General features: G+C 35.8%; 1 protein-coding gene across 2 annotated transcripts in view; it reads left to right on the forward strand.

Annotated features, from left to right (window-relative positions):
* MICU1 (mitochondrial calcium uptake 1) overlaps window positions 1–20,044 on the forward strand; it is a 261,029-nt gene that overhangs the window by 96,206 nt on the left and 144,779 nt on the right. For both annotated transcript variants that reach the window (XM_028826501.2, XM_015147414.3), the window contains exon 5: window positions 7,159–7,202. In XM_028826501.2, the coding sequence (XP_028682334.1) occupies window positions 7,159–7,202 (44 nt within the window). The remainder of the gene's footprint in view (window positions 1–7,158; window positions 7,203–20,044) is intronic.

The raw sequence follows: 20,044 nt of genomic DNA on the forward strand, positions 1-20,044 counted from the left end.
CTATTAAGAATTTATATTTTACCACTTTCAGTGGAATATAGATAGATATCTTTTCACCATGTAGGTCTCTCCTAACTTTATGTTGTCGTGTCCTATGTGTTATATCTGTATACATAAAAAATTCTACTAGACATTGTCTTGATTTTTTTTAGTAACTATTATACATAAAGAACTTGCAAGGAGAAAATATTTTATATGTCCAGATAGTAACTATGTCTGTTGCTCTTTTTAAATTTTTTTAAGTTCCTTTGGTATCATTTTCTTTCCCCTCTGAAGAATAAAATGTCCTTTGAAGCAGGTCTCTTGGTGACAAATTCTCTTGTTTTCCTTCATGTTAGAATTTTTTATTTTGTCTTCATTCATGAAAGCTATTTTCACTTAGATAAGTAATTCTGGGCTGAAATTATTTTCTTTCAGCAGTTTAAACTGGCTACTTCAAAGATTTTTAATTATCTTTTAAAAAAATATTAAAAGGTTTTTTAAATGAAATTGCTGAGGCAAACAGCATAAGTGAGGAGAGATGGGATCCAAGAATGAAATTCTAAGAAGTGTAAATATTTAAGGGGTAGGCAGAATAATCATCAAAGGAGTGTAAGAAGAAGCAGACAAGATTATATGAAGATGATTATGAGAAATTGGAAATACAGATATATGATCTTAGGCAAATTTTTTAACATCTCTAAATCTAATTTTCTCATTTGTAAAACTGAGATAATAGCAACTAACTTGTATGATTATGAAAATTAACTTATATGTATTATGTACCTACTTCTTCATGGCCTACTTCATGTCAGTATTTGCTTATAAAGTGACAAGAATTCTCAGTAAGTTCCAGGCTGTCCTCTCATGCCATGCCTCTTGCCCTGACTTTTTTTTTTTTTTAAACTATAATGAAGATACATAAAGCGTCTATTACAAGGCCCACAAAAATACTCAATAAATAACTCATTACAATGATTATTAACACAGATGATAAAACCAAGTAGCTTTAATGTCTCTCATATCTGATACGCTGGAACTATACTTTCTTTTGCTAGCTTATATTACCTTGCATTGCTGAAAAATATAAACATTTTAATACATTTTTAGGATAAATTTTAGTGCTAAACACATGTAGAATAATGAAACTGGATCTTCCATCTCTCATACAAAAATCAACTCAAGATGAATCAAAGACTTAAATATAAGATGTGAGATCGTCAAAATTCTATAGGATAACCTTGGAAAAACTCTTCTGGACATTGGCCTAGGCAAAGAATTCATGACCGAGACTCCAAAAGCAAATGCAACAAAAATAAAGAAATGGGACCTAATTAAACTAAAGAGCTTCTGCACAGCAAAAGAAATAATCGGAGTAAACAGACAGCCCATAGAATGGGAGAAAATATCTGCAAACTATGCATCTGACAAAGGACTAGTATTGAGAATCTGTAAGGAACTCAAATAAACCAGCAAGAAAAAAGCAAATAATCCCATCAAAAGGTAGAAAAGGATATGAATAGATATTTCTCAAAAGAAGATATACAAATGGCCAACAAAATTATGAAAAAATGCTCAGCATCACTAATCATCAGAGAAATGCAAATTAAAATCACAAAAAGATACCACATTACTCCTGCCAGTAATTAAAAGTCAAAAAACAATAGACGTTGGCGTGGATGTGGTGAAAAGGGAACGCTTTTATACTGCTGGTGGGAATGTAGATTGGTACAACCTCTATGGAAATCAGTATGGATATTCCTTAAAGAACTAAAAGTAGGCCGGGTACAGTGGCTCACAGCTGTAATCCTAGCACTTTGGGAGGCTGAGGTGGGCAGGTCATGAAATCAGGAGTTCGAGACCAGCCTGGCCAACATAGTGAAACTCCTTCTTTACTAAAAATACAAAAATTAGCCGGGCATGGTGGCACATGCCTGTAGTCCCAGCTACTCAGGGCTGAAGCAGGAGAATCACTTGAACCCAGGAGATGGTGGTTGCAGTGAGCCAAGATTGTGCCACTGCACTCTAGCCTGGGCAACAGAGTGAGACTCTGTCTCAAAAAAAAAAAAAAAAAAAAAAAAACTAAAAATAGCAGATCAGATCTACCATTTGATCCAGCAGTCCCACTACTGGGTATCTGCCCAAATAAAAAGAAGTCATTATATGAAAAAGACTCATGCACATGCATGTTTATAGCAGCACAGTTCATAATTGCAAATATATGGGCCGGGCGTGGTGACTCATGCCTGTAATTCCAGCACTTTGGGAGGCCGAGGCAGGTGGATCACTTGAGGTCATTAATTACGGACCAGCCTGGCCAACATGGTGGAACCCCATCTTTACTAAAAACACAAAAATTAGCCAGGCGTGATGGCACGCACCTGTAATCCCAGATACTCAGGAGGCTGAGGCAGGAGTATCGCTTGAGGCCAGGAGGCAGAGGTTGCATTGAGCCAAAGTCGCACCACTACACTCCAGCCTGGGCAACAGAGCAAGACTCTGTCTCAAAAACAAACAAACAAACAAACAAACAAAAAAACCACAAAGATATAGAACCAACATAAGTGCCCATCGACCAATGAGTGAATAAAGAAAATGTGGTATATATACACCATGGAATACTAGTCAGCCATCAAAAGGAACAAAATAATATCTTGTGCAGCAACTTGGATGGAGCTTGAGGTCATAATTCTTTTTTTTTTTTTATTTTTGAGATGAAGTCTCGTTCTGTCTCCCAGGCTGGAGTGCAGTGGCGTGATCTCGGCTCACTGCAAGCTCTGCCTTCCGGGTTCACGCCATTCTCCTGCCTCAGCCTCCCTAGTAGCCGGGACTACAGGCGCCTGCCACCATGCCCGGCTAAGTTTTTTGTATTTTTTTAGTAGAGACGGAGTTTCACCTTGATCTCAATCTCCTGACCTCGTGATCCACCTGCCTCGGCCTCCCAAAGTGCTGGGATTACAGGCGTGAGCCACCGCACCCGGCCCCTAAAAGCCATAATTCTAAGTGAAGTTAACTCAGTTGTTGAAAACCAAATATCATGTGTTGTCACTTATAAGTGGGAGCCAAGCTATGAGGTTGTAAAGACACACAGAGTGAGATAATGGACTTTGGGGACTTGGAGTTAGGGTTGGAGCGTGATGAGGGATTAAAGAGTACATATTGGGTACAGTGTACACTACTCGGATAATGGGTGTGCTAAAATCTCAGAATTCACCACCATAGAATTCATCAGTGTAATCAAAAACCACTTGTACTACAAAAGATATTGAAAAAAAATTAGTGTTAACAAAAAAAGAATCTCTAAATTTTGAGAGATAAAATTTAGACTTCTTAACTAAAATTATTCAGTTTCCATTTACCTAAATTCTAATTTATAGATCTTGAAATGACATATTTGATTCAGTTGCCCTTGTGTCTTTTGACAAAATGAGTTTGACAAAGTTAGTTGCCATTGTCTTTAAAACAAGTCTTTTAAATGCTCACTCTGACGCTTAAACTGAGACTATTCTTAACAGTATGTGTGTACGTTTACACATACTTTACTTTTACACACATATTATTTGGGTGTGGACTCAAGAAAAGAGGCAACTGCCATAATTAGAAGACTATTAGAGTTAAAATAAAAAAACAGCCCTTTAACCTTCTGAGCCTTGACTTTCTTATCAATAAAAAGGCAAAGGTAGTGTTTATATCACACTGTGAGCATTAAATTAAATGACTGAAAGTTCTTTGAATAAAAGTTTAAAAACCATAGGAAACACCTCAGTGAAAACAACATAGCTATAGTCTGGTGTTTCTAAGCTGGGACCAAAAGGTTTGGGTAGCAAACTGAAAGGGAAATCCTGTCATATGGAAGTCACCTAAGTATTATTTTTAAACTACACACGCTATTTTTTCACCTTTCATTCTCCATGCTCTCCCCGCCCCCAATAATTGGGCCTATTAGATTTTCTAGAGGAGTAGTTAGGGACAATAGCTTGAATTACTTCATCCATCCACATTCTCCACACTCCACTTCCAACCATTTTAAGAACTGATCTAATCCAACCATCTCCTTCATTTGGCAGGTAAATAAATCAGAACATAACAAGGTGAAATAATCATTTCTTTCAACTTGAAATCATGAAACTCTTGGCCTACTTCATGTCAGTATTTGCTTATAAAATGACAATAATTCTCAGTGAGTACCAGGCTGTCCTCCCATGCCCCTTCCCCCTCACCTTTTTTTTTTTAGTATAATGAAGAGCATAAAATACGAAACATAAATCTGTTCCATCTTCTCCATCTCCACAGTTCATGTCACAGAAGTAACCACCTTTAAAATGTTAAGTTACATTTTGAGTTATTCTGGGTATTGCCCTGATAACCTAAAATCTGTGCTATCTAATACAGTAGCCAGTAGCCATATTTGGCTACCGAGCACTTGAAATGTGGCAAGTCTGAGTTGAGATGTATTATAATTACAAGATACACCCCTGATTTTGAAAATGTAGTATTAAAAAATGTAAAACATCTCATTAATATTTTGATTACTACTTAAAATGATACTATTTGGATATATTCAGTTAAATAAAGTATTGAAATTAATTTCATTTGTTTCTTTTTGTCTTTTTAAAAATTTAATGTTATTTTTGGCCGGGCACGGTGGCTCATGCCTGTTATCCCAGCACTTTGGGAGGCTGAGGCGGGCAGATCATGAGGTCAGGAAATCAAGACCATCCTGGCTAACACGGTGAAACCCTGTCTCTACTAAAAATACACACACACACAAAAATTAGCTGGGCATGGTGGCACGTGCCTGTAGTCCCAGCTACTCGGGAGTCTAAGGCAGGAGAATCGCTTGAACCCAGGAGGTAGAGGTTGCAGTGAGCCGAGATCATGCCACAGCGCTCTAACCTGGGTGACAGAGTGAGACTCCGTCTCAAAAAAAAAAAAATTAATTAACCTTATTTTTAAATTGACATAATAATTGTACATATTTATGGGGTACATAGCACTGTTTTGATACATATAATGTATATAGTGATTAGATAAGGATAATTAGCATATCACCATCAAACATCATTTCTTTGTGTCGGTACCTTCCTTCTAGATATTTGAAACTGTGTAATATATTGTCATTAGCTCTACAATGCTATAGAACACTAGAACTTATTCTTCCTATCTAGGTGTAATTTTGTATCCTTTAACAAATCTTTTCTAGTCCCTCCCATTTCCCCTATCCTTCTCAGCCTCTGGTATACCCTGTTCTACTTTCTACTTCTATGAGATCAACTTCTTCTGGCTTCCACATAGGAATGAGAACATGCGGTGTTTAACTTGCTGTTCCTGGCTTATTTCATTTAACATAATGTCAACCAGTTCTATCCATGTTGCCTCAAATGACAGGATTTCTTCCTTTCTACCTTTTTAAAGATGGTTATTAGACAATTTTAAATTACACATGTGACTTGCATTTGTTATTCACACTATATTTCTGTTGGACAGTGCTGATGCAATTAGTAAGCATATATCTCCCTAGTTGATGTACCAGGTTTTACCTGTGAGACATCTGATTCTATTCTGATTCTCATGCCTGTGTAAGGAACCAGGAAGATTTTTGCCTGAAAATCGTTAGGATTTTTTTATCCTTGGTATTCTCAAATTTCACAAGCATTCACTGAAGTGTGGGTACTGTTTTGTTCAATATGCTTAGAACACTTGGTAAGGTCTTTTAGTTTGTCTCTCTCTAGTTCTGAGAAAGTTTCTGCTAGTATTTTTTTGGATTATTTTCTCTCTATTTCTGAAGGAGAAAGATCCTGTATCTAATCGGATACTAAACCTCTTGGATTGAGTCTCTGTTTTCTATAATTCTGTCTTATATTTTCTATTTTCTATCCTGCTGTCCTTTGGCAGCAGTTTGGGAGGTTACCTTATCCTCATCTTTTGAGAGCAAGACTCTGTTTCAAAAAAATAAATAAAATAAAATAAAAAATAGGGGAAGATAGGCAATCAAAGTTTTAATTGTCTAGAACTCTTTCTCTGTTCTTTTATCAGAAGCATGTTCTGATAAATATCAGCCTTTATGACTTACACTCTCCTAAATATCTGTCAGGTTGCAAATTAAAATTGTTTCTGACATTTCTTTCTGTGTCATGAATTATCTATTTCTTTTACAGTCAATGGGTCAGTTTGTTTAGGGCTGGCTTCTGGAAGATGAGGCACATTGCAGATAAGAAGAATGTATAACCAAATGTTTAAATTAGAAATGCAAAAAGGTTTTTCTGGGAGCAGTGATAATCTGATGATTGTAATAATGTGGGCAGAGTGAGGTAAAGGCCTGAACTAGTGGCAACTGAAAGAAAATAACTGAATAATTATGCAAGAAAATAAGTGTAACCGAGTACTGATTTCTCCACTCTCAGAACTCCCACAGCACCCTTTTATTGAATTGATTGTATGCTCCCTTGTAATGTTAATTATTATATCCATATGTCTTTCTAACTAAATTGTGACTTTTCAAGGCAAGGACTGTATCTTATTCATTCATTCTTTTGCAGATATTTATTGATCAAGCACTGTTCGAAATGCTGGGGATAAAGCTGTGTGCAAAGACAAAACTATCCCTGCCCTCAGTGCCACCGAATATATTCACTTAATTTTTCACAGTGCACAGAATCCAGAGCTAGGCATTCCCAAGTAAATAGTTAACATTTAACCCAATTTAAAAATTTAATATTAAGATGGTCTGTTTGTGACTGTTTAGTTGTATTGCAGTAATTTTTTTTTTTTTTTTGTATTTATTTTATTTGGACTTGATACAAAAAAATATTATGCATTCAGATTAAACTAATATTCCTTACCTTAATTAAAAGTAATATAGCACCTTGATATAGTGAAAAGAGGACGACTTTGGGAGGAGTCCGGAGTTCTAATTGGACTCTACTGTTGAATAGGTTTGCACATTTTTACCTTCTTAGAGCCTTACTTTTCTGATATGTAAAATAAAAGGGTTGGTATCTGTTAGCACTCACACTTTGAATCTGAAAGTGGAGCAAAATATTCATTCCTGTGGCCTTTGAATAAATGTTTTGTACTTTTAATTGAATGACTGGAAACAAAACCAAGAGCTGACAGCTCTTTATATGTTTCACTTGAGTTATAATCAGTAGCTAAATGTTATTTCCTTTTCTTTTACAGACTTGGGTCTGGATCAATATATAATAAAACGCTTTGATGGAAAGGTGAGCAAACTATGACTCTTCTATACATATATCCTATTATTTACTGAGAAGATTTTTAAGTTCCTCTATAGTTATGTGTGAGAAATGACTGAATACCTGTTTATCTTATCAAAAGAGCATGCTTAGGTTAGGGGGTCTGTGCCTCCATGTGCCTCTACAGAAAGAGGCAGAAGGTTCTGTATTTTTCCATGTAAGGTAACTCTTATGTATTGCCTGCTATTTATATTAAGGGCTAATTCAGTGTTTGTTGACTTTTGAATGTTAACTCAATAGTCATCATAAAGATTAATAAGCCCCCCAATATTGTATTGGCATTTCTTACAAAACGCTTCCCTGATTTGACCTTTCTCAGACTTTGTGATAGTGTCTAGCAATAATCTTAACTAGAAAATTACAAAGGTCCTTGTAGTGCTTTTGTAATAATTATGAAGACTATTCCAGATTTGCCTATAAGTTTGCACTATACTTATTTTTAGTTATTTATACCTGAATAAATAATATAACAAATTATTTTTAGGTATAGAAAATGAGACTTTCAGTTTTATTATCTCATAAAGCAGTCAAACATGTTTTTTCCTTTCAGGCCAGATTCTCCAAAAAGAAAATATTACACAGGGTCAGAAAGAAAAGTAAAGGGTCAATTTTACAGAGGAGGAAGAAAGCACTTCAGAAAGAAGAAAGAGCCAGGCATGGCTCTGCAGAGCACAATGAACAGGAAGTCAGAAGGAAAATCATGGAGTGGCTGGAAAAGGCAGGATCACAAAAAAGGGTCTAGATGGGAAGAGGTCAGGGTTAGTAGAAACTGATGACTTTTGCAGAAATGTGCCAATTCCTACATTATTACATAAAACTCCATATCCTGGTAAGGTGGAGAGATAAGTGTCGAGCTCTTTTATACAAGTGAAAATAATGAATAGCTGCCTTAAGATTTGAGAGATCTCAGCTAAGGCTACCTGTGTAAAAATTACCTTTCCTATTAAGGTGGCACAGTGCCTAAAATGCCTCTATCTGTGAATATCGTCATTTTAAAGTCACATATTCTAAAAGAATGATCAGAAAGGAAGGGCACTGAACTAGATGTTAGGAGACCTAGGCTCAAGATCCTAACTCTGCTTTGGGACAGTTTCATCTTTTCTCTGATCCTTGGTGTCTCTGCTTTATCTATAGTAAAGTACCGTATCCAACGTGAGGACTTACTGCAACACTTCTGATTTCAGAGTCTTTGGAGGGTCAGGTCCCTATCTTACCTGTTCTTGTGTCACTCAGAGTCCAGCGTGGGCCTGGCCCACAGGAGGCAAACAATAAATGTTTAATGACTTGCAAAAAATCAACTACAGTAGTCAATCACATATTCCTTGGTGGAGGTGGAGGTCTGACTCATAAAGTCAGTAATAACTTACAGCAAATTCATTTTAATAAATAACTTTTTTTTTTTTTTTTGAAATGGAGTCTTGCTCTGTCACCCAGCTGGAGTGCAGTGGAGCGATCTCGGCTCACTGCAAGCTCCACCTCCCGGGTTCACGCCATTCACCTACCTCAGCCTCCCAAGTAGCTGGGACTACAGGCGCCCGCCACCACACCCGGCTAATTTTTTTGTATTTTTAGTACAGACGGGATTTCACTGTGTTAGCCAGGATGGTTTCAATCTCCTGATCCACCCGCCTCTGCCTCCCAAAGTACTGGGATTAGAGGCGTGAGCCACTGCGCCCGGCAATAAATGACTTATTTTGGTTATTTGGAGAATCACTTGAACCCAGGAGGCAGAGGTTGCAGTGAGCCAAGATCATGCCATTGCGCTCCAGCCTGGGCAACAGAGCGAGAGTCTGTCTCAAAAAAAAAAAAAAAAGAAAAGACTAAAAGAAAAAAAAAAAAACCTTATGTAATGAAGAGTGCCAGATTCATTTAGTGTTTGATCAGTTTAAAAGTTTTCCATGTTTTTTTTGTTACATATGAAGTCTTTCACCTGGTAATTGTAACTGTCAGTACTTTCTCAATTGTCAGTCTTTTCATTTTTCTTTCTTTCTTTCTTTCTTTATTTATTTTTTTGAGATGGAGCCTCGCTCTGTCGCCAGGCTGCAGTGCAGTGGCGCCATCTCAGCTCACTGCAGCCTCTGATTCCCTGGTTCAAGCGATTATTCTGCCTCAGCCTCCTAAGTAGCTAGGATTACAGTCACGCACCACTACGCCCAGCTAATTTTTGTGTTTTTAGTAGAGATGGGGTTTCACCATGTTGGCCAGGATGGTCTTGATCTCCTGACCTCATCATCCACCCGCCTCAGCCTCCCAGAATGCTGGGATTACAGGTGTGAGCCACCATCATTTTTCTTTAGATCTTCATGACTTTTTTGTTCTCTCATTCAGAAAATCTTAATTCTTAAGTAGCTGCTTCTAGAATATATGAATTCTAAGACAATTTTCTGTTTAAAAAAACAATTTGTGTGATAATGATATTGTAGTGATTTTGTGCATTATGGCCAGAAATGTAGTTAGAAAGCTAAACACCTAAGAGGAATTTCTTTTTAGACTTGCTTTGATTTTTAAATGGATAATTTTTTCCCTCTTCCTCTATTTTTTTTTTTTTTAATTTGTAAGGTAAACTAGCTATTAAATGCTTAGAGAAAGAATTATTTATTCCTATTGTCTTAGCCCCCATTATCTTAACTTTTAGCACACCATTTAACAAAGTCCAAAATTTGACCAGTAACAAACACTAGATTATTTTATTGCCTTCTAATTGAATTAAACTTCAGACTTTTTGTCATTGAAAGTAAGAACAAATATAAAAATATTTTCCTGGGATGTTTTAAATTTGTACCTGAGTAGTGGAACCTCCAGATGCAAAATAGGAAAGCGTGGCCCAACTGATATTGACAAATAATTGAGTAGTTAATTCTTGTTTTGCTAAAATCTCTTTCTCCTGATCCGTTTAATTAACTGGAAAGTTCCCTGTAAGAAGTAAATGAGACATTACTATTTCAACTGATAGTCAGTGAGAACTGAATTTAATTAAGCAGCTTTTGAATTTGTAGGTGAATCTTTTTCCAGAGCCCATTATTACTTTATGTTAATGGACACTAATACTTTTAGAATACTAGCAATTTCCCTTGTAGAAAAGTTATGAAATACATTATTATTGTCACTTGTATCTACTATCATAGGCCTTGTATAAAGAATGGTAACAGCTATGGTTACCATTGGTTTTAAGAATATGTTTCGTAGATAAGTGGTATTATTTTTAAAATATGAGACTAGGTTTAAAAGTTTAAAACTTTAAATCTTGAAAGAGTTCGGATTTTATCTTAGAAGCCATTTGAAAATTATTATAGCTTATTAGCATTATTATAGAGATGGTAATACAAAATATATTCTGACATTATTATTATTATTTTGAGACTGAGTTTCGCTCATGTCGCCCAGGCTGGAGTGCAATGGCATGATCTCGGCCCACTGCAACCTCTGCCTCCGGGGTACTCAAGCGATTCTCCTGCCTCAGCCTTCCGAGTAGCTGGGATTACAGGCGTCCACCACCATGCCCGGCTAATTTTTTTTGTATTTTTAGTAGAGACAGGGTTTTACCATGTTGGCCAGGCTGGTCTTGAACTCCTGAACTCCTTGAATTACCTGACCTCAGGTAATCCATCCACCTCGCCCTCCCGAAGTGTTGGGATTACAGGTGTGAGCCACTACGCCTGGCCGGCTTTTGTTTTAATGTAATATGTCGTAGATTCTTTCTAAATGCACCTTCCTGTGTTGAATCCTTCTTGTGAAAGAAAGAACAAAAAAGCCCCTTCCCCTAGTATCCCTGTATTCTACTAACAATTTGTCAATACAGTGATTTCATGGATTTTGGATTATTTATTTAATGAAAACTAAATTTTTTTCTTTGTTTTGTTTATCGTCTTTTGTGATTTTACCATCTAGTTGGCCTATAAAACAATTATTTCTAAGTAGAGCCTTTATTTTACATTACTGTTAAATATTCTTTTCATGTAATCATTTAGTTGCTCTTTTATTTGCATGATTTATTTCAAGTGGTTTGTAGCCTTCTTTATTTTCCCATTTTCTCTTACCCCTTTTTTCCCCTCAGCAAACCAAAGATAGAAATTATATTTTGTATTTCCTGTGTCTATTGCATATAATAGACAACTTTCTCCACATCAAATGTCACCATGTTTTCTTATAAAGTCACAGAATAAAATTGCATGGTATAGATAAAATTGTTTCTTAAGCAAGGAATACCAACTTCCACAATGTTGATGCAATCCCCTTATCTCTTCTAAAAACTATAAAGCTTATACCCTATTTTCAAGCAATAAAATTGTCTATTGAAACTAATTGTTCATTATCATCATACCACCATGTATTTCTTTTTTAGAGAACAGATTTGTTCTTCTTTCCTACCTATTGATTCCCCTTTCCCCCAACCTCTCCCTGAACATTTCAGAAATACTGCCTCTGAATTGAGTTGTTTCCATTACTTGGAACTAAGTCCCCTCAGAACCTTGACAATCTCTCAGACTTGGAAGAAAAAAATGATATGTATTATATTTCCACCTCCTTTATATTATCTACAAGAATATTTGTTTACATGGAACAAAACATTTTACATCAAATAAAAAATGAAATATTATCCACATTTATCTGTAAAGAGATGAAAGTATAGTCAAAACCAAGAAAGGGAAGTATTGATTATAGTGTTTATAACAGATAATATGATTAGTAGAGGAACAGATGGAAGTCATAGTTGAAAATCAAAGCTTTGATATTACTACATTCTCTTTTACTAGGTGAAAGGTCTTTTTGAAAATATTAACAAATTAACTTTAAAATACCATTCCTTTTGGGGGAAATTGTTGGTTCTTCTAAAGAGAATATGAACACAGTTTTTCCTATAATGTAATACTTCTTGGTGCTTTATTCAAGTTGTAATTATTTACTTTATTTCTCAGATAAAATAAGACCCTAGAATAAGGTCAAGTGTAGTTTTACTCCTTGACATATGTAGTAAGTTGTTAAGGAATTTTCTGTCTTTTAAGAGTTAAATGTATTGAAGATTGAGGAAATGTAAATTAGAACATAGGGTACTAAAAGTCTCATGGGACAGGGTTTGATGAATATCCACATTTATTTGAACTACTCTAGTGAAATTTAGATAACAGGTTATAATGTGACATGTAATTCTGCATTGTTAATTAGCCACATCTTTCTTTCCCTCTCTCTCGGCTTCCAGAGACCTGAAACCAGTCAAGTGGAAATTCTTGGTTAATTAATATATTTATTCAGGTTTTTGGCTAAATGTGAATATGTAAATATAATTTTATTAGTCTTTCTTGTTATCTGTGTTTTCATTTGCCCTATCAATCCCATTTTTAAAGTAGGGTGTATCATTTATTTCTGTATTCTTTTTCTTTATGTAGGGAAATTCTTGCTTTAAAAACACTGTAACAGATGCCAAGAGAATATAAGTATTTCCTTGAAGCCAGAAGTTCCTCACAGATGTTTCAAAGTCACATGTTACTTTGGGCATGATGACTGGGCTCTTTTTTAAAACCCCATTTTCGCTCATTGGTTGTCAGTGGTTTATTTTTTTGGTTTAAAGTGAAATTTCTGAGCTGGTCCCGGAGACTCAGGCCTGTAATCCTAGCACTTTGGGAGGCCGAGGCAGGCGGATCACTTGAGGTCCGGAATTTGAGACCAGCCTGGCCAACATGGTAAAAATCCCATCTCCACTAAAAATCTAAAATAGCTGGGCATGGTGGTGCACACCTGTAATCCCAGCTACTTGGGAGGCTGAGACAGATCGCTTGAACCTGGGAGGCGGAGGTTGCAGTGAGCTGAGTTGGCACCACTGCACTCCAGCCGGGCAACAGAGCAAGACTCTGTCTCAAGAAAGAAAAAAAAAAAATGTGACATTTCTAAATGAAAAATGCTTGACTATATTTGTCTTGTGGGAATTATCGCCAATAATAAGAAGCTTTTTGAGTGCTTATTATGTTCCAGGCTTACACATAATTACTCATTTAGTGCACACAACCACTATCTTAGCTGTCTATTTTTATCATCATTTTACGGATTGAGAAAATAGGGGCTAGGCATGGTGGCTCACACCTGTAATCCCAGTGCTTTAGGAGACCGCTTGAGCTCGGGTTCCAGACCACCCTTCTTGACAAAAACTACAAAAAGTAGCCAGGTATGGTGATGCATGCCTCTAGTTTCAGTTACTCAGGAGGATCAGGTGGGGGCACTGCTTGAGCCCAGCAGGTAGAGGCTGCAGATTGTGCTACTGCACTTCAGCCTGGGCAACAGAGTGAGACCCTGTCTCAAAACAAACAAACAAACAAAAAAACAAAACAAAGAAAAGAAAAGAAAGTACAGAAAAGATAAGAAACCAGCCTAAAATCATATAGCTAGGATTCCAAATTCTCTTGAACACTATGTGATACTACCTTCTGAATGTCTAATCCAGTTGTCTATATGACCTTTTTTTAAAAGTTTACTGCTTTAATACTATTCGCTCAAAAAACCTTGATGTTTCACTTTCTTTTTTGTAAGAGTTGAAGTTAATCTTTTCTGCTTTGATCAAGTACAGCTAGAAATTCATACTAACCTCAGAAACCACATAACACTTCATTTTAAAGAAAGAAAATATGGGATATATACATTTTAATATCTGAATTTAAAAATCAGAATATAAATTTTACTGTTATTGGCTCCATTATCTTTTCATATACCATGGACACCACTTGGCATCTTGAGAAGTGCTCAGTCCTTTTTTTTTGAAGCCAAGATTGCGCCACTGCACTCTAGCCTGGTCAACAGAGTGAGACTCTGTCTCAAAAAAAAAAAGAATGTAATTAATTTACAAAAGTGAACTGAGGAACAAATTCAACATATCCTTTCACACCTGCTGGAATTTATTTTTATTTTTAGTTACAGATTTTGCCATCTTCCTTCTTTCCCATCCAAAGTTCTTTAAATTATTTTTAAAACATTTACTCAGTTGTCTCTCCTCTTACAAATTAGCAACTTTAGTTCTTTTTTACATACCACAACCCTAAAAAAAAAACATCTGGCTTTGGTATCTGAAATATTTTCCAAGGCATTTCCATTTTGAGTATCTCAGTACTCTGTTTGGCAGCTGTGTGTAAATGGTTAGTAGATGTTATAAAGTATGCTGAATTGGTATGAGAAACAATCTTGTGGATTGCTGAACTTCTTTATGTGTAATAGAGTGGTAAGAAGACAGTGGACTTTGGATATAGACAGTCATGTATTTAAATGGAGGCTTTCCCACATAGTTGATGGGCAACTTTGAGCAAGAGACCAGTTAACCTCTCTGTCAGTTACATTCTCAGTAATATTGGGACAATAGGTGAAGTATCTAGCTCTACAAATTATAGCTGTTTTGCATAACTTTGAGCCCTCTACTCAGTTTATGAAAGGAGTTCTCTGCTGTCATATACATGATCTTCTTTCTTCGTTTGCGTGAAAAGCTGCAGACTAGTATACCCTCTGTGTAATTGTTCTCTCCACAGCCCTTTCCTTCCCAGTTCAATTAGCTGTAAAAGTCTCCTGTGCTATCTCTGTAATGAGCAACTAGCCCAGGTTAAATACCGAGTCCATTAACAAAGAGAGGCCTCTAGTTCGATTTCACATATCTGAGTTGTCCTGTGTTCACAGTGATTCACCTCATTCCTGTGCTGTAAAATCCCTTGGGCTCTGTCACATAAGTTCCAGCTGTAGGCTTGTAAATTGTTAATAGCATATATTTTTCAGTCAAGAAATTTTACAGTGCTACTCAGTGTGGTTAGAATAGGATGGCAAATATAGGTCAAATTTTATTTCATGGTCAGGATGACTTTATTTTTTTAATACTAATGTGGATATCACTTTATTTAATGCAACATAATTTTGGAGACCTTTTTCTAAGGAGCCATTCTGTACTCTTTCTTAGAGTAGTTACTAATTATCTGAACTCATCCATATTTGATTGCCTATATTGAGTGGCAAAGCAACTATTTTGCCATAAAGTTAAAAAAATTATGTAAATGAAATGGTATTGAGACATCGTTGTTTTGTTTTATTGTGCCTAGTACATAATATCTAAAACATTTCTATGTATTCCTCATTTGCTACTTCCAGGTGTTCAGTGATATTATTACAGGTTTTAACTGTTTCTTTGTGTATTTTGTTTTGTGATATGTATATTTGATTGGTTTGTTCATATAATCAAACAATGTCAATGTTTTTTCTTTTTCTCATCTTCTGATTAGGATTTCTGGCAGGTACTGATTCAGCAGCATGTGCTTTAAATTATTTAATGCTCCAAAATCCATAGTAATGCTTCAGGAACAAAAGTTCAGTGCATGATGCATATGTTCTTGCCCTGCTCCCTTCAGAATGATTTCGTTCCTGTCACTTTAAATTAACATGCTTTATCTTTAATATGACAATCCAAGCACTGCACAAAGTCCTTGAGAATTTAATACCCAGCATGATTGAAAAGGAAGTTTTAACATTATATGTTACACAAAAGGTTAAGAAACGTTGTTTTAATCACTCTTATTAAGTATAAGAGGTACTTATTAATTGAGTCACTTAAATGGTCTTACTTGGAGGCCAGGTCTGGTGGCTCATGCCTGTAATCCCAACACTTTGAGAGGCAGGGGCAGGAGGATCGCTTGAGCCCAGGAGTTCGTGACCAGCCTGAGCAACATAGCAAGACCTCATCTCTATGAAGACATTTAAAAACAGTAGTAGTCCTAGCTACTCAGGAGGCTGATGTGGGAAGATCGCTTGACCCAGAAATTGGAGGTTATAGTGAGCTATGATTGTGACACTACTCCAGCCTGGGTGACAGAGTGAGACCCTGTCTCTAAAACAAAAATAAAAGTCTTATTTGGGATATTATGTTCCTACTTGAACTGTAACTGATGAGACAACAGTAACTTCAAGTTAAAAATTATTCTTTTCTTCTTTTGAAATTTCTTACATAATAAATACAAATAAGCAGTTGCTTGGTTGCACTTTGCGCAATAAAATAGCTTAAGGGGAGATAAATGGGACACCAAGAAAGACTATTATTTTGCTTTTCTGAGCTAATCAATGACTTTAACTTGGAAAAGCAACTAAATATTTGGAGAAAACCATGAAAAGAATATGTATAGGCTGGCAAAGGAGATCTTCAAGAACACTGCTAAAAGTACTTTTTAAATTGGTCTTTGAAGGCTTGGGCTCTTTAATGATAATTTATAAATTATTAAAATTTATTCATTAAAAGATTACTCTCACATTTCTGGTGGTTGGCAGTCTTAAAAATATAAATTAAACTGAATTGTAGTAATTAAATATAAATTAAGCTGAATTATAAACATCATTTGGTTTAAAATAGCTAATGATATAACTAACGAAGACCACAGGGTGCCCTTTATTTGTATAGTACACTTTTTCTGTACTTCTTAATGGAGTGTATTTTTTTTTTTTTTGAGACGGAGTCTCGCTCTGTTGCCTAGGCTGGAGTGCAGTGGCGCGATCTGGGCTCACTGCAAGCTCCGCCTCCCGGGTTCATGCCATTCTCCTGCCTCAGCCTCCCGAGTAGCTGGGACTACAGGCACCTGCCACCACACCCAGCTAATTTTTTTGTCTTTTTTAGTAGAGATGGGGTTTCACCGTGTTAGCCAGGATGGTCTCCTGACCTCATGATCCGCCCGCCTCGGCCTCCCAAAGTGCTGGGATTACAGGCATGAGCCACCGCGCCCGGCCTGGAGTGTATTTTTGGTAGTCCCCTTACCAGACCCTCAAATTAGGTATCCTATTATTGGTACAATAGATTATCTTCCTAAATACCTTTGCCTTTAACTGCATTCTGAACCAAACCGACAAATACATTAAAAATTATGTCAGAGTAATGTATGGATGATCCCATTATCAATGTTTCTAATCCTGGGAATTCTATTTTAGAGTACCGAGTAGATCAGGTAAGACACACTTGTGATTGAGGCCAGCCACTTCCGGTTTTCTAATTATGGTAGGACAGTTTGTAGAGGGTAGCTAAAAACTCTTCCTCTCCTTTAATAATTGTATGGCTTACGGCTGGAAGATTTAAAATGGCTGGACTTGGATAGGTGTCCTTACTAATTAGGAATAGATTCGAGAGGCAGCAGTTGGGAAGTGCTTAAAAGTCTCTGGAATCTGCAGCATTAAGTAGTCAACATTAGGTGACAAAAGAGCACCAGTCTTCTTTAAACTCTCACTATTTAAGGTAATGTCCTTGGTTGATCAGGGATTCAAAATCAAGCTTTTCTGTATTCTTAAGGCTATCTTATGAATAAACTTTTTATATTAAAGAATAATAAACCTTTTCTTAGGTAGTGGGAGAATTGTTTACCTATATTGGGTTCTATGAATATCACTCATTTTGGTGGCACTAGTATGAATCCTTTAAGCTTCCAAAGGTCAATGAACAGTTACTTTGTAGAAGAGGCATTTCTTGCTTGCTTCCTTGCAGTGACTTGTTCTTTGCATGCTAAGTTTCTATTGCCTGTGGAAAGTCTGGGATCATTTTGTTTTCCTGGTACCATAGAATGCTGTTCTTCAGATGCAGTTTATTAATGCTGTTAAATACTTAGACTGCTGTGAGGAGTATCCATCATGTCTCTTTCCAGTCTCTGAGTTCCACCACTACTAAAGTTTGTTAATCTAACCCATGTGTTTGATTATTTAAGTTGAGAAAATAAATAATAATATAATCATTAAGTGTGCCAAAGGAGGGTGTAGTTTACTTAGTTGTCTCAAATATTCAGACTCCTATTAAAATATCTTTAAATCCATTTTTATTTTAGATTATGTTGTGTTTGAATTTGGGGTCAATGAACCCATTTGATTTATCATTGTTGGTTTGAAAACATAAACATGACTAACCATTGCATTTCTTACACCTTCATCTTTAGCTTTTTCATCATAAAACAAGATTCAAAATTCACTTTGCTATCAGACAATTTTCTTTAGTTCCAGGCTAACTTCTTTTTTCTTATATTTTAGCACATTCTAGCATGTTTTAAGGTCACACAATTAAAGTTCCATAAGAGGTATACTAAACAAGTTATTTCTCCTTCTATTCTGGTAAAACGAGTTCTCAACTTAGCCTGAACATCTATTTATGATCTTTGGTTGTAGAGAATGTGTGAGGATAGTCCTTTATTTGCATATTTGTTTTTGGCATGATGTATTTTTTAAAATTCTAAACTTGAATGAAAAACTTCACCAATTACAAATTAATCTAACATTTATTAATTAAAAATTAAAGAACATTACACTCTTGAAGTGATGCACATTTCAAAATGATCAAAATATGCATTTGAGGAAGTGAAAGCCTTAAAAAAAAATGTACGCCTATATCATTGGCTTGGACTTTCTTTCCTCTTCAACTTCAAGTTAAGTTAGCAGATACAAACTAAGCCCCAAGGTCAATATTTTATGGTAGTGAAGTATTTAAAAAATATTCAGTCCTGGTTAACGTTTTCCAGAAATTGGGAACAATATAGATATCAGTGTGTTCCTGTGTAGTTGATACAATGTAACATAAAATGATTCATGACATGGGCTCTGGAGTCTCCTGCCACTTAATAGTATTGTCACCTTTGGCTATTTATGTAACTTCTCTAAACCTGAGTGTTCTTATCTGTAAAGTGCAGATAATAGTATGCAGTGAGGACTTAAAGAGATAATGCAAATATAAAGTACCTAGCACAGTACCTGGCATTTACTAAAGAGAGTAAATCAAATGAGATGCTAACACCTGTAACTGAGGTCAGCCACTTCCAGTTCACATACTTCCAGAATATGCGAAGTATAATGCTTAAGTTCTTCATGGTCTTTAATGGTGTCTTTAATGGTCAGTGGTCCTTAAGGGATACTTATAAATGTTTGTTTGTTTTCAAAATTGATTTTAAAATCCTTCATCAAAACGGTTTCCTGGGAGGTGATAGTTACTAAAACAGTTTAGATCAAGGTTGTGAGTGGTGATCCTCAGAGTGAAACTTTAAGTTTTGTTCTTATGATACATTTTTTTCTTATACAAATTTTTTCCAAGTGAAAGGAGGTGAAATCACTATATTGACTTAGTTTTCAAGATTTTTACTTGAGACTGGTTTTACATTAAGTGGTAGAGAAACCTTTTATAACCCAAGTGACTAAAACCAACACTGCTGCTCATCTCAGGACTGTTCTTTTTAGCAATGATCCATTTGAGTGGCCAAAGTTCAAAATTAAATTCTTAGATTTAGGTAGCAGATAATCAAGTCATAGAACACAGATTCCCCTGCTTAAAGCTGTTTTGAAGCTAGTATGCAGAAATAACATGGTAGAAAATAGTAGAGTTGTAGATTTTCTCCTTCCAGAGTTTTGATAATACCTCGTTCAGATGCCGAGTATTAAAACAATCCTTTTCAGTAAAGTTGTATCATTTCTTTAAAGTTAATGCCATTCCAGTAGACTTTTAAAATGTTTTGTTACTGCTTTTTAATCAAATCATCTGCCACTGTTTTTTAAAAACATCTTCATTTGTATCATCTTCTCTGAAGCCATCTAGTTAATGAGATGAGAAAACCTTTGCATTCCAGGTATTTGGAATTGTTCTCACAGCTGAGGTGGTTAGAATTGGGACTGAAAAGAGAATTGCTTTCTGGCATAGTGAAGTTTACAGTATCTTAAGCATTCACCTTCCAGTTTGTTGCACAGTAATTTATGTGTGTTTGTCTCAAATGCAATATTACCTTTGAAAAGCTTAGAAGAAAATTTGACTCAGAAAGAGGAATCATAAACTACTTCAAATTAGAAGCATT

The sequence above is a fragment of the Macaca mulatta genome, chromosome 9 (assembly GCF_049350105.2).
Source record: "Macaca mulatta isolate MMU2019108-1 chromosome 9, T2T-MMU8v2.0, whole genome shotgun sequence".
In the NCBI taxonomy this organism is placed as follows: domain Eukaryota; kingdom Metazoa; phylum Chordata; class Mammalia; order Primates; family Cercopithecidae; genus Macaca; species Macaca mulatta.